This window comes from Dama dama, chromosome 16 (genome assembly GCF_033118175.1).
Source record: "Dama dama isolate Ldn47 chromosome 16, ASM3311817v1, whole genome shotgun sequence".
Taxonomy (NCBI): domain Eukaryota; kingdom Metazoa; phylum Chordata; class Mammalia; order Artiodactyla; family Cervidae; genus Dama; species Dama dama.
In genome coordinates, this window is record NC_083696.1 from 10,694,862 (window position 1) to 10,709,748 (window position 14,887).

At 36.4% G+C, this 14,887-nt stretch overlaps 1 protein-coding gene across 2 annotated transcripts in view; it reads left to right on the forward strand.

Moving 5' to 3' along the window:
- Nucleotides 1-214: 214 nt before the first annotated feature.
- The window catches only part of PTBP3 (polypyrimidine tract binding protein 3), an 87,743-nt gene continuing 73,070 nt past the window's right edge, over nucleotides 215-14,887 (forward strand). The window contains exons 1-2 of one of the 2 annotated variants that reach the window (XM_061163413.1): nucleotides 215-342; nucleotides 3,244-3,277. In XM_061163413.1, the coding sequence (XP_061019396.1) occupies nucleotides 335-342; nucleotides 3,244-3,277 (42 nt within the window). In that variant the 5' untranslated portion in view covers nucleotides 215-334. The remainder of the gene's footprint in view (nucleotides 343-3,243; nucleotides 3,278-14,887) is intronic. The other variant, XM_061163414.1, reaches the window with a different exon arrangement.

Below are 14,887 nucleotides of genomic sequence, written 5' to 3' on the forward strand. Positions count from 1 at the left end.
AGGCGGGGTCTCTAGGGCGGCCGCAGGAAGAGGGCGCCCTGGAGCCGAGGCGGAGGGCGGCTGAAGGCGGGGCCCAGGGAGGGCGTCGACGCTGAGGGGCGGGGCGAGGCGAGGCGGGGACGCGCTCGGGGGGTGGGGAAGGCGGGGGCGCGGCGGTGGCGGGAGCGTCCCTGGTCTCCGCCCCTGTTTCCCACTCTCTCTCCACCTCCGACCGGCCGGGGCTCCGGAGAGGCGCCGCTTGCCGGTTCCCGGAGCCGCCCTGTTGCCGCCGCCTCCCTCCTCCGCTCGCGGTGAGCCCGTCAGTCCCCGCACTGTGCTCGCCTCCGTCTGGGCCATGGATGGGTAAGTGCTCGGCGGCGCGGCGGTCACCGGGCTGCGCTCATCCCCTTTCCCGCAGCTCTCGGCCGGACGCGCCGGAGCTGGGAAGCCGGGCGCGGCGCCGGCGACCAGAGGAGCGGCCCCGGCCGGGCCCGACGGCGGGGCTTCCGGGCGCCTCCTGTGGGGAGCCCCGAATCGCGGAGAGGCGGCCCGCCACAGGCTCTTTCCCCCTCGGGGCGCCTCCCCCAGTCCTGCCGCCGCTGCACACCCTCGCCCCGGGAAGCGGCGGAAAGCCCCGTGCAGCCCCCGGGTGCCGAGGTCCGCCCTCCGCCCGAGAGTCGGTGTAGCCCGGCCCGGCCTCCAGACACTTCCTCTCAGAAAATGGTGCGCGGCGCTGGGGGAGGCGGAGGCGGCGCTCGGGGCGGGCGTCCTCCCGCTCGGGGAGTTGGTGTTTACCGGTGAGGTGGGGCGAGCGCTGGAGCTTCCCCTGGCGGGGAGACGAGTGGCCGCGGAGTGGCGGACGGCGAGGGCACGCGCCGGTAAACGTCTGGGCGGCGACCGGAGCCGGGGCCCCACGCGGTCTCCGGGCTTGTGCTGGGAGCTCTGTTAGGGTTACGGTACACCGGGCGTCTGGACTCGGTGACCAGGGATGCGTCCGCTTACCAACCCCACCTCCGCCCTCAAGGAACTTCGTGAATTCCCTGCTCTGTATGCAAAAAAAAGTGCGATTTTCGGGGCGTTTTGAAACGCTCTAAAAGTGAATGAAGTCTGTGGCCAAAATAAAGATTTAGGGTCATCGATGTAAATATTTCTCTGGGGACTCAGGGTCCTGGGGTGGGACCAAACCAGTATTTGAATGATTAAGAAAACAACTAGATTAAGATCTTAGTGAATTAGTTGAAGGTCCTAGTATATGTCCGTCAAGGTAAAAAAAAAAAAAAATCTACTCTCATAGAGCCTGCAGATTCACTTACTTATTTTCATTATGCACTTGAGATTTTGGTTGGCCTGTTACTTGATTTTGATGGCAAAATTTCTGTAAACCTCTTGGTTGTAGAATATATGGAACTTCCTTGTACAGTAAAATCACATATATGTTGCCATATAGTTGATTGTTGTCATGCTGTGTAACGATCTTCCTGTGTAAAGGGATCTTCGAACAATTTTTGCCTTCATTAGATTTCATTTATCCTAGTTTTATAATTCTATAAATATATTTGAATGCAGATTGCAGACTATTACAGACGTTAGACAAAGTGCAATTTTAGATTTCACTTATTGTGATGTTCTCTAAAGTATTAAGATTTAATTGAAGCTGTTTTTATTGTTTAACTGAAGCTTCTCAGAGCATTGTTAAAAACTGATTTTACATCACCTTTTTTCAACTACACTTTCTATGGGCGCAAAATTTTGCTATCTTTATTATTTGTGTGAGTATGCCAGTGTTTCAGTTGAGGAAGGCTGTGAAGGTAGTATTTCATTATGTATGGTGAATTGTCTTTAGTGGTTTGACGTGAGACGTGAAAGCAGGCTAGCTTTTTGTATTGGAAACTTGACAGTGTTATAAAGAGGACTCTTGGATTATGCATCTTGGCTGTTAAACTCTTGGGCAACTGTGAAGTGCAAACTTACTCTTTTGGGTAGTATTTAAGAAATTAACTTTTTCTTTTCCCTAAATGTGGTTTGAAAGCTAAGAATGAGTTTATTGGTTTAAGTACATGAGGCAATAAGAAATATTGGAAGGTAAGTTCATTTGGGAGTTCAAGTAGGAGCATGCTCTTTGCCTCCGGACCAATACTGTGGTGTACCTTACACAATCTAATTTTTTATGCACAGATATCAGAGATATCACATCTAAATTTAAAGCAAACCAAATTCGAGTTTCCAAAGCATATAAGAAAAAAATTTTAGTCTATATCGTTATTGTTTAAAACAAATTTGTGTCATTAGACAAATATAAATTTGTTTACTTCTATTAAGTAATGATATAGGTTATTAACAATATATAGAATTTTATTAGAGCTTTCTTTTAGAAGATATCGAGACAAACTAATTGAAAATGGTTTCTTTGGGGTTAGAAGAGATGGATTTTTGTTTGGAAGAACTATATAGGGTTTTTTTACATCTTGATGTTAAGGGATATGATTTTTAACTCAGTGAGTTTATGCTTTCAGGAGGCTAATTAAATTTCTACATTTTTCCATAGCCTGAAAAAAGGTCCTTTTTCATTATTTTGGATAGTTAAAAAAAAAATAAACCTCCAGTCAACATATCTTTCTAGTTCCACCTCAGTTGTCAACTGTCCTTGTGTGTATGTGTGTGTATGTTCATTTCTTTCTGAGGTAATTTAATCACAGATATGATGCAGTAGAACTTTTTTAAAAGCAAATCTTTGACAATTTTGATGTCTTAAGTTTGATGTTTGTAATTATTTTAGTTCTAAGACTTTCTTAGCTATATTTTGCTGAGCCATTTTTGTGGTGGATGCAAATTTTCAAGATATTTTATATTTCTATAAAATCCACTCACTGGTTTTGTTTCATTTAAAACTTAAGTATGGTTACTCATGCCAGTGATTTAAAAGAAGGAACTTTGGTGATTATAAGGCTTGGTTGGATTTGTTAAATAGAGGTAAATGGATAAACCCACTTTCATTTTATTGAAACAATTATTTTTCTAAATACTGAAAGAGAATTTGATTTATTATTTGTTTCTTACATTGCTGTTAAAGCTTTGCTTTTACACTCTGTTGGCTAGACTGTCCCATCCACTTTTCTTTGTATTAACATTTCACAACTTGTCGCATTCTTATTTTTATTATTTATTATAATGCTTTTTCTTTTTTCTTTATCTTATTATCTCTGTCTTTTAAAAACTTGTTTCTAACTTTGTTTTCCATTTTCTCTTTTTACTTTTTCCATACAGTGTTGTTACAGATCTTATAGCAGTCGGTTTAAAGGTAGGAATCTTTTAATATCCTTCCATAAGCATTTAAAAATCTTAGTTTTAGCCTTTTTTTCCCAATGGTGAAATCACCTCACCTGTTCATGAAATTACCTGTTTTACTGTATGGTAATAATATTTTGTTTTTATTTAGCTCCACCATTAGTAGACCTGTAGCTAGTTTTGGGTTTTATGTTTGTATAAAGAGTGGTTACAATATTATCTTGTTTCTATAAAATGTGAAGAAAAAGTTTCACTTGAACTGTCAGTGTATTTGTTTTTGTCTTGTTTTGTTTTTACACTTACATGTGACCTTGGCTCTAATTTATTTTCCTGTCATGTCCTTCCTTTTATCTTCTCTTGGATACATTTATGAGTAATAAAATAAAAATAGCAGCTAAAGTTTCTTCAGTTCCTGTTATATGCAAGCTGCTTTACATATATCTCACTAATCATTAAAACATTCATTCAAATTAGGTATTAGTATTCCCATTTTAGAGATGAAAAAATAGGTTCAGAAAGTTAATGTTTAAGGCATGGTGCCTCAGAATTCAAACCCATGTCTTTGTGGTTCCAAAACCAGACTTTTTTTTTTGTTTTTACCTCGCTGCCAGTAATGAGGAGGGTACTGTCTACAAGATGAACAGCAGGAGAGCTGGATAATTAATTTTTTACAATAATGATTCTTCTAAGTTATGTCATTTCAGTTTTATCAAAGTCGTTTCATTTATTGGATTCCGAAATATAAATCAAGTTCATTAATATGAGACTTTTAAAATATAGATGGAAGTTTAAGATTTCTTTTAGCAATTTGGTATTTCATATACCTGAATTGAAAATCTAGTTCTAAAGGCCACTTACAGTTCAGATTACTGTAAAAAATAGAAATAGTTCATGTGAACATTGCATGTATTTTATGTAAAGCTGTTCTGCTTTCTGTCCATCATCTCTTGCTAACAATTTCAATACTTCTGCATTTGGACTTATTAAATCTGATGGTGGTGCTCATATTCTTAAACCATCTTAAGATAAAAGCATACATATAGTGAACAGCGTTTTAGATTAATGGTAGGTTGCTCAAGATTAGCGTATTTGGGAACTACTGCTTATACTGTCTTGAAGTTGAATGGTGTTAGCTTGCTTTAGCAAACTTTGAATATATTTTATGAGTTGAAAATAAATGGAGAAGTGGCTTTTGGTGGGATATACCTTTTTTTTTTTTTTTTGGTAGATACTTATGTCAGTTTCTCATTTGGGAATGAATACTCATAGATTAGAAACTGCAGGCTTATTTATTGGATCCCTTTTGGTGTTTCGGTAGGGGCCTATGAAGGAAGGGATATTTAAAGTGAGCATTGCTTTGGTCTTACCAGAAATGTAATTTGTGATTCTAGAGTTCGTATGGGAAAAATGAATACATGAGACATTTTAAAAATTTACCACTTGGGAATTGAGGAGTTATGCTTGAAGGACTGTCATGCCTGTTTTGTTGTGGGGAAAATATATATCTTGATGATAAATAAAAGAAAAATTTAAATGTAGGGCACAAGGGACTAGATTTGAATACACAATTTGGATTTCTTAACTACCTGTGTTGCAGTAAGCACTTTGGAAAGAAAGATCAAATTCTAGTCTGAAGAAAAGATGAGCTGATTAGTTGATTCACTAGGCAGTACTGGAAATGTCTGTAAAATTATTCATTGTATGAAGAACATTCTCATAAGGTTGTTCTGCTTCTTTCTTGGATTCCATCCAAGGAAGTTTAGTTACCAAGTAATAGGCCAATAAGGCTCATATTTCCTCTAAATTTTATAAAACAAAATTAGCAAATTTAAAATAAGTCCTTCAAGAATGTCTGTTACTTTTTTTTTTCTCTTTGAACGTGATGACACAGGAAAGCATTTTAGCCAGTGAAAGAGTGGAATTCAGGTGATGCTCCATCAGTTGCTTTCCGGGATGCAGGAAAGTAATATGGATCTTATTTTAGGGACTTGAAAATACCCTTAAATATGAAATCCATTATCTTAGAGAAAGAACACTAAATTGTTTTTAGAGATTAAGTGACTCACTGGAGTGTGTCATGAGGGCAGGAATTTTTGATATTTCCTTCACTACTGTGTTTCCAGTGTCTGGCACATACTAAGCTCTCAGAAATGCCTTGTGAATGAGTGGATGCCAGATTCTCACACCGCCAATTAGGTGGCTAACTTATACTGGAACCCAAGCCTTCTAGTTTTGCTGGTGTTTCTTCTGATAGGTATATACCATGGTGAGAGAGGATTAAGTTCATTTTTTAGATTGGGATTTTCTTGAAGATGGATAAACATTTTCAGGCAGCTTACATGTGCCATGTTTGAGATTTATTTATACCTAGTTGTGTACCCTGGATGTTCTTGCAAGATATAAATTTTTGAGCTTTGTTTAAATTAGGCAAGGAAATTAGCTTTTGGTACTTCTCAGAAAATGCTTGTTTTATTTCGTTACTTAGTATTCTGAAATGCTTTTAAAAACATCAAGAAGGGATTGCTGTTCTTAATTTTCAGTTCTTTTAGAGAAAGAACAAACCAGGTGATTATGAGTGATACTGAACGTGTTTCAAAACCTTTATTATACCAGATAAATCAAAGCATCACCACTGTGGGTAACATAGCTTTTTATGTGTGTACCTAAGTATATTTTAAATTTCCAGTTCATACTTTAATTATTTACTAGCCAGTTTATCTTAAATATTTCTCACATTCCTAGATAATTTTTCAGGATACTATTATAACTGTTAAATGATTTTCTAAAATGATGATCTTGCATATCAACCATATTAGGGATTTTCTGGTTGGTCTTTCTATTTTAAAATGATTCCATGAGTGTAGAAAAACAAGTCTAGGAAGGATTATAATCAGCTTCTAATAATTATCATTGCCTGTCACCATATAGGAAAGAACAATGCATCGTATTTAAATTAATTTTTTTTTAATTTGACTCTGAATTAGAAATTAAGCTAAATTAATTTTGAAGATTGATTTTCTGTTTGCTCCACCAGGAGTTAGCAGACTACATACAGCCTGTGGACCAGATCCAGCTTGCCACCTGTTTTTGTAAATAGTTTTAGTGGAACATAGCCATGCTCTTTAGTTTGCATATTGTCTGGATACTTTGATACAATGACAGAAGGGTTATAGCAGCCACCATATGACAGCAAATTCTAAAAGATTTACTTTCTGACCCTTTGCAGAAGAAAATTCATCTGCTACTTGCTGTACTTGAACTACAGAAAATACTGAAGGCCTTTGCCAGGAATTTTTTTTTTTTTTCTTCTTTTAAACTGAGCTGTAATTTACATAGAGTGAAATGCATGGATCTTAAGGGTACAGTGCAGTAAATTTGACAAACTTATCCCCCTGTTTCCTGTTGCCCTTTTCTAGACCCAGTCTAGGCAACTCTTGACTTCTATCACCACAGATTAATTTTGCATATTTTGAACTTCATATAAATGGAATAAAATATTCATGCTGCGTGTATACAGCATGAGCTTCCCTGATGGCCCAGTGGTAAACAGTCCGCCAGCCAATGCAGGAGACTGAGGTTCGATCCCTGGGTCGGGAAGATCCCTTGGAGAAGGAAATGGCAACCCAGTCCAGTGTTTTTGCCTAGAAAATCTCATCAACAAAGGAGCCTGGAGGGCTATAGTCCAAGGGGTCGCAGAAGAGTTGGACATGACTCAGTGCTAATACAATGATGTACAGCATAAGCTCTTTGATGTCTGGCTTTTATTCAGCAAAATGGGTTTTTAGATTTATTGGTATCTATTTTCTATGTATCAGTACGTTTTTCTTCTTTCTTAATGAGAGTATTCCATTGTGTGAATATGTCACTATATTTAAAAGTCCATCCTCATGTTGATAGACATTTAGATTCTTTTCATTTTGGAGCTATTATGAATAAAGCTACTATAGACATGTGTGTGTGTCTTTGTGTAGATGTTTGTTTCATTGTACACCATGCTTCAGAGTAAAATTGGGTGTGTGTGTATTTAACTTGGTTCTTTTGCAAAATGTTGCACCACTTTACACTCTGACCAGCTTTGTTATTAAGAGTTCAGGTTGCCTCACATCCTTGCTAACACTTTGCTGTTAGCCATGCTAGTAAGTATAACTAGAATGGCTAGTAGTATCTTATTATAGTTTTAATTTCCATTGACCTGATGACTGGTAGTAGTGGTTCCCCTCTCATGAGCTTGTTAGCCATTCACTTCTTTTATGAGTGTTCTTCTATGAGTGTTAACTTTTTTGCCCATTCCTTTAAAGTGGATTTTTTATAGACCACATACAGTTAGGTCTTTTTTTTTTTTTTTTTAACCCACTCTGAACAGTGTCTTTTAATTGGTATATGTAGACCATTACCTTTCACACTTCAAGGGATGATTAAGTGGGTTGAATTAATAAGTATCTTGTTCATAAACTGTTCTGTATTCACTGACTCGTTCTTTGTTTTTATTTTTTCCCCTCTCATTTTTTTTGCCTTCTCTGGTTTTAGTTGAGCATTTTATGTGATTGCTTTATCTCCTCTGTTAGTTTCTCATAGTTTAAAAACATCCTTAGTGGTTGCAATCTATATTTACAACTTTGTTAAGTCCACCTCCAAATAACTATACCGCTTCATGTATAGTGCAGGTAGCTCAAACAGTGAAGGTGAAGTTACTCAGTCGTGTCTGACTCTTTGCAACCCCATGGACTGTAGCCTACCAAGCTTCTCTGTCCATGGGATTTTCTAGGCAAGAGTACTGGAGTGGGTTGCCATTTCCTTCTCCAGGAGATCTTCCCAACCCAGGGATTGAACCCAGGTCTCCTGCATTGTAGACAGACGCTTTACCATCTGAGCCACCGAGGAAGCTTAAACAGAGCATTCCCAATTTGTCCTTCCTGTCCCTTGGGACATTGTTATCTTTCCTTTTCTAAAAAAAATTAAGCATTTGTTTGGATCTTCACTGGTGAGTGGGTTTTCTGTAGATGTGGTGAGTGGCGGCTACGCTCCAGGCGTGTTGCATGGACTTCTTATTGCTGCGGCTTCTCTTGTTGGAAAGCACAGGTTCCAGGCGGACAACTTCAGTAGTTGTGTGTCTCGGGCTCTAGCGCAGAGGCTCAGTCGTTGTGTGGTCTTAATTGTCCCATGGCATGTAGGATCTTCCCAGACCAAGGGTGAAACCCATATCTCCTGCATTGGCAAGCGGATTCTTCACCACTGGGCCATCAAAACAGCCCTCATCTTTCATTTTACTTAATTATATGCTGTAATCACCCAATATATTGTTACTGTTTCTACTTTAAATAAATTCTTTTAGATAAACTAAGAATAAGAAGTATAAAATACCTTCACTTATTCCTTTAGGTTTCCCTAGTGGCTCAGTGGTAAAGAATCTGCCTGTAGTGCAGGAGACGCAGGTTCAATCCCTGGGTTGGGAAGATCCCCTGGAGGAGGGCATGGCAATGCACTTCGTTATTCTTGCCTGGAGAATCCCAGGGACAGAGGAGCCTGGCAGGCCACAATCAATAGGTCATAAAGAATTGGACATGACTGAAGCAACTTAAAATGCACGCAAGATTATAAAAAATGCAAATACTTTTTGGTTGTAAATCACTGTGCAGATGACTTTTTTATATTACCACATTCTCTCTCTGATAAGCTTACTGTAGTTTGTACGTACTTTGATTTTTACTTTATAAAGATTTTCTTTTTTGTTTTTGTACTAATGTGGTGAATTTCATTGATATCTTATTTTTTAAAACTTCAACACAAACACAGAAAGGTTGCAGAGTACTATAAAAAAAAAAACTTATATAGTCATTAACCAGGCATTTCACATTTGCTTCATTGTTTTATTTTTCATTTATAGTCTTTTCTCTCTTTATATATCTATATGTTACTTTCTGCAGATATATGTATACCTCTCTATTTTCCTTTTTTATCCTTCTGAATCAGCATTTGCTTAGCATGATTTTCAGCCCAGCTCTCCACTATATTATTAATTTTCCCTTCTTAATTGTATGTCAAGGAGATTCCTTGCAACTTCATTGATATATTATTTTACTTTATTCTTTAACCCCTAAATACTTTAGAGTATATTGTCTAAAAACAAAGACATTTGACATTACTGTAGCATAATTAGCAAAATCTGGAAGTTAATCTGAAGTGTTGCTTCAGTCTTTTTGATTCATGATATTGACATTTTGAAAGAATATAGACATGTTACTGTGTAGGATATCCCTTACTTTGAGTTTATCTGTTTCTTATAACTAGATTTAAGTGAATACCACAGAAGCTATGTTGTTCTTAGTGTGTTTTTTCAGAAGGCAAAGGATGTTGATTTGTCCTGTTACTTGTAATGTGTTAAATTTGATCACTTTAGGTTATATTTGCCAGATTTTCCACTGTAAATTTACTGTTTCTCTCTTTGCAACTAGTAAATATTTTGTGGAGTGATACTTTGAGGCCTCACTAATAGTATTTTAATTCTCAAACTTTAACGTACTAGTTTTAACATCTATTTTGATGATTCTTTCCTGAAATTGTTATTACAATGATAGTTATAAAGTGGTGATTTTCTAATTTTACTTTTGGAATCAAGATTTCATTCACTAGCTACTTAAAATGAACTGAGGAACTCTCATTCTTTTGCTGTTTTGTGGAATAAATTTTTTCTTAATAGTTTAGTTGACCTCACCTGTGAAGTCATCTGGACCTGGATCAGTAGTGGGGACTAGGCATGTCTTTGTATATTATCTCACTATCTTTAATCCTTATGGTCAATTCAGGTACTTTATTCCTCTCACACTAATTTTGGGGTTTGGATTTGCTTTTTTTTTTTTCAGTCAGATAATTAACTCACATATTTTAAAATCTGCTATTTCCTCATAAATGTATTTTCAACTGTAAATTTATCTTTAAGTGCTAAAGCTGGATCCCACAAGTTTTCAACTCGTGTTTTTCATTTGCATTATATCCAAATGTTTTTGCATTTTCCTTATGATTTCAAAAATTTTATTTATTTACTTTTGAAGTACAGTTGAATTACAGTATTGTGTTTCTGATGCACAGCAAAGTGATTCAGTTACATTTATATGTGTATTTATATATGTGTACATATATCCTCTTTTTCAGATTGTTTTCCATTATAGTTTATTACAAGATATTGAATAGAGTTCCTTGGGCTGTACAGTAGTTTATCTATTTTATGTCTGTATAGCAATTTGTATCTGCTTATTCCAAACCCTTAATTTATCCCTCCTTCTTTTGCCTTTGATAACCGTAAGTTTGTTTCCTATGTCTATGAATCTGTTTCTGTTTTGTACATAAGTTCATTTATATCATACTTGAGATTCCGCATGTAAGTGATATCATATGATACTTAATGTTTCTCTTTCTGACTTTCTTCATTTAATATGGTAATCTGTAGATCCATCTGTGTTGCTGCAAATGGTATTATTTCATTCTTTTTCTGATGGCTGAATAATATTCGTGTGTGTGTGTGTGTGTGTGTGTGTGTGTGTGTCTTACAACTTCTTTATTCATTCATCTGTTGATGGACATTTAGATTGTGCCCACGTCTTGGCTGTTGTAAATAGTACTGCTAGGAACATTGCGGTACATGTATCATTTTGAAAAAGTTTCCATTTTAACTCCAGGATTATTTAGTAGCTTTAAAAGTTTAGTTGTCAAACATTAGATATTCTTTTTTTTATCATTTCTAATTTTATTATAGAAAACATAGTATGTTCAGTATATTTCTTTGAATTGTATTGAAACTTCTTTTATGAACTAAAATGGGAATTGGCAACTATTGTCTAAGGACTAAACAGGGCTCACTGCCATCTGTTTTTATACATCCTTTACTAAAATGGTCTTTATACTTCTAAGTGCTTGAAAGAAATCCAATGGTTAATATTTTGTAACAGGTGAAAAATAGATGAGATTCAAATCTCTGTCTATAAATAAAATTTTATTGAAACACAGCCATGCTCATTCATTTTCAAATTGTCTATGATTGCTTTTGTGAATTGTGACAGAGACTGTTTGGCCCACAAAGTCTAAAATATCTTACTATTTGGCCCTTTACATATAAAGTTTGCCAATCTGGCACAGTGTCTGTTTTTATAAAGGTTTATTCTTAGCTGGCTGTCTGGTTCTGCATTCAGTATATCTGTTAGCTCAAGTTATTGATTGTTTTGTTTTTTTCTGGTCATATTTTATGTGTTTGGTCTATTGGTTGCTAAGAGAAATGTATTAAAATTTCAATTCAGCTGTTGATTTGTCTTTTTTTCCTTATATTTCATCAAGGCTTTCCTCTCATTAGTTTGGTTCCAGAGATTCACACATCCCTTTAGCTTCTGCAGCTTCTCCATGGTTGATTTTAGAGATGGGAGTTAACAGTTTATGCTAGCTTCAGACTTCCAACTAACTTATTACTTAATACGGGAAGTGCAAAGGACAGTGGTAGTTTCAGGCTTCAGACCAACTCATTCGAGTTTTGGGCTTCAGACCCACCTGTTTATTATCTAGTACAGCAAGTACAAAGCATTATAACTTAGATATGTTATTGTGAAATTTTAGAATTCCATCGGTGAAGAGATGATTCAGAAAACTTCCAGGGAGAGGAAAAAAAACAAGTAAATTTTAAAGAAATGAATGTCAGACTGGCATCTTACCAGTCATACTGTATGTTAGATGAAAATGGGACTGTGTTTTCAATTTTCTTAAGAAAAATAATTTTTAACCCAGAATTCTTTACTGTCAAATGATTCATTATGAGGATAGAATTTATAGACATGCATGGACCCAGAAAGTTTAACTTGGTGTTTACCATCATTTAGGTAGTTATTTAAGGTTGCAGCAAAGTAATGTGAACTGAGGACACGGAAGACAGAAGTTTAGGAAAAAGTTAAGTCAACCCAGATGAAAATGAAAAGAAGGCTTAAGTTAATAACTGTTCAGAAGTCCTAGAAAGCAGTCATTCAAGATTGAAGCAAGAGAAAAGAGGGTTTTAGGTGGGCGATCTTAGGAAGAAAAATGAGAACTATATAGAATAAGTGGTATCATGAAGAGTTTGGGGAAAATTTGATGATATAACAAAGAATAATAGTGTCAGAAAAATAAAGACAGTTTTAAAATGTCATGGGAAGCAAAATGAATGAATGAGTGAATAAAGAAAGATGTCTAACTATGAACCAAATTAGAATATATCGTGGTGTTAAGAAATTGATAGAGTGTAATAAAGAATCCATTTAATCTTGGTTCTAAGAACAGTCTTTTTCAAGTGGTTCTAAGGTTGTGACATTAGACATATAGAGTAAAAAACAAATTGTGCCAGGATTATGTTTCCTTGTACAATATTTACATAGTAATAAAAATATAAATAGTGTTTATTGATATTCAATTTTGAGTCACCCTTTGGACAGGACAGAAATGGGCAGAACCAAGAAGGCTATTGTTGGAGGGCAAAATATAACAACTGTACCAATAAAAGGAAAAATGAAGCTGGCAGAGAAGGCGGGGGGGGACACATTACGAGCCCCAAAAGCTTTCTTTTTTTTTTTTCAAAAGCTTTCTTTCAAAATGGAGAATCAAATTTTTTTAAAAATTAGAAGAGTGAATGTGTATATAACTGAATCACTTAGCTGTACACCTGAAACTAACACAGCATTGTAAGTCAACTATTCTCCAATAAAATTAAAATATTTTTAAATAATAAAAAATAAAAGAATAAGATCTAACGTTTCAAAATATATACAAAAAGAGATAGTGCCAAGTTGCCAAACAAGCAATACAGATATAAGTTTAGTATTTAAAGTTCAAAGATATTTAAACAAGAATTAAAACTAATAGCATATATTTCAAACATTGAGAGAACAGAAAAGGGAAGAATTTTAGAGATAAATTCTTAAGGTTTCACATTAGAGGCCAGTCAGTTTATTTTTCAAGTAGTAATATAAACATGTTGTCTAGTGTTGTGGTGGCAACCACATTGAAGTAAGAACTGTTTAAAGACTGAGTTTGGGTGCCGAGATCTGCTTTTATCATATAAACTCTTTTGTAATATTTGTTCTAGTACACATATTTGATAAAAGTAAAAATTAAATTCATAAATAAAAGAACAGAAGTAGTTCAACAAATTCAGCTGTGTACACATGGAGGACTCTTATTCACAGTGTCGTCCCTCTTCTTGTCTTTTCCATAAAGACAATTTTATTAGCTTTTTCTTTACCCTTCTGGTACCTTTCTAATGCATATATAGGGCTTCTCTGGTGGCTCAGACAGTAAAGAATCTGCCTGCAACGCAGGAGACCTGGATTCCATCCCTGGTCGGGAAGATCCCCTGGAGAAAGGAATGGCTGCCCACTCCAGTGTTCTTGCCTGGAGAATTCCATGGACAGAGGAGCCTGGTGGCCACAGTCCATGGGGTCGCAAAGAGGCGGACACGTCTGAGTGACTAACACTGCACCAGAGACAACTATCCATATTTTTTCTTCCTCTTCTAATACATTATCAATATAAATAATCTCAGATATGCAGATGACACCACCCTTATGGCAGAAAGTGAAGAGGAAAGTGGAGAGGAACTGAAGAGCCTTTTGATAAAGGTGAAAGAGGAGAGTGAAAAAGGTGCTTAAGACTCAACATTCAAAAAAAACTATAAGATCATGGCATCCAGTCACATCACTTGATGGCAAATAGCTGGGGAAACAATGGAAACAGTGACAGACTTTATTTCATTATTTTTCTTTCTTTCCAAACTTTGCCTATTGTAGTTTTAACCTAATTATACAGAAGAAAAAACCTATGGTGTTAACTATAAGCTAATACCTTAGGTCAGACCTAATACCTAATAAAAAAAGATAGTTCTAGTATTATGGGAAATAATGAGTTTTTTTGATAGCTTTTTTATGATCATAGTACCTTGATAGACTAAAATAAATATCTTATTCTGGAATTTCACATGCATTTAGGTATGATCAGAAATTTAACCATGAGCTAATTGTTTATTTTCAGAATCTTCCTTACCTGTTGTTTTATTGGCTGATTCGCAGTTGCGTGGATTGCCTTTTGTCATATTAATAATCTCAGTTTAAGGCTAAACAGAACCACTTTCCATCGAGTTGATAATAAAACACTTTATTTGTGGTGCTTAATTGCAGTATTCCTTTGCTTTGTTGGCCCTGTGTGTTTAATTATTCTTCAGCAGGAGAGAGCTTCAATAATTGGTACTTGAGGCAGGGAAGCGGATTGGTGTGTTGACTAACTCAGAAAGCTAACAAGTCCACAGAACAACTGTTGAACTTTTGTAAATTTACTGTGTGTTTCTAAGGAGACCGTTGAGCAAGTATTGTTCCTCCTCCACCCCCACCCCATGATGTCTTCATTATTTGATTTGTTAAAGCCTTTTTGTTTAATGTTAATTTGTTTACCTGTGATACAGTCTTTTTTTCTTTCACTTTTTAACTTTTTTTAACAGTTTTCTTCTGTTGATCCTCTACAGTCACTCATCCAAATAAGCTTTCCATCATTTATTTAGAGTCTTCATTTCGCTTCTCTTTCATTCATCTCGTAAACTATAATTTCTTACCATAGCTGGCACAGA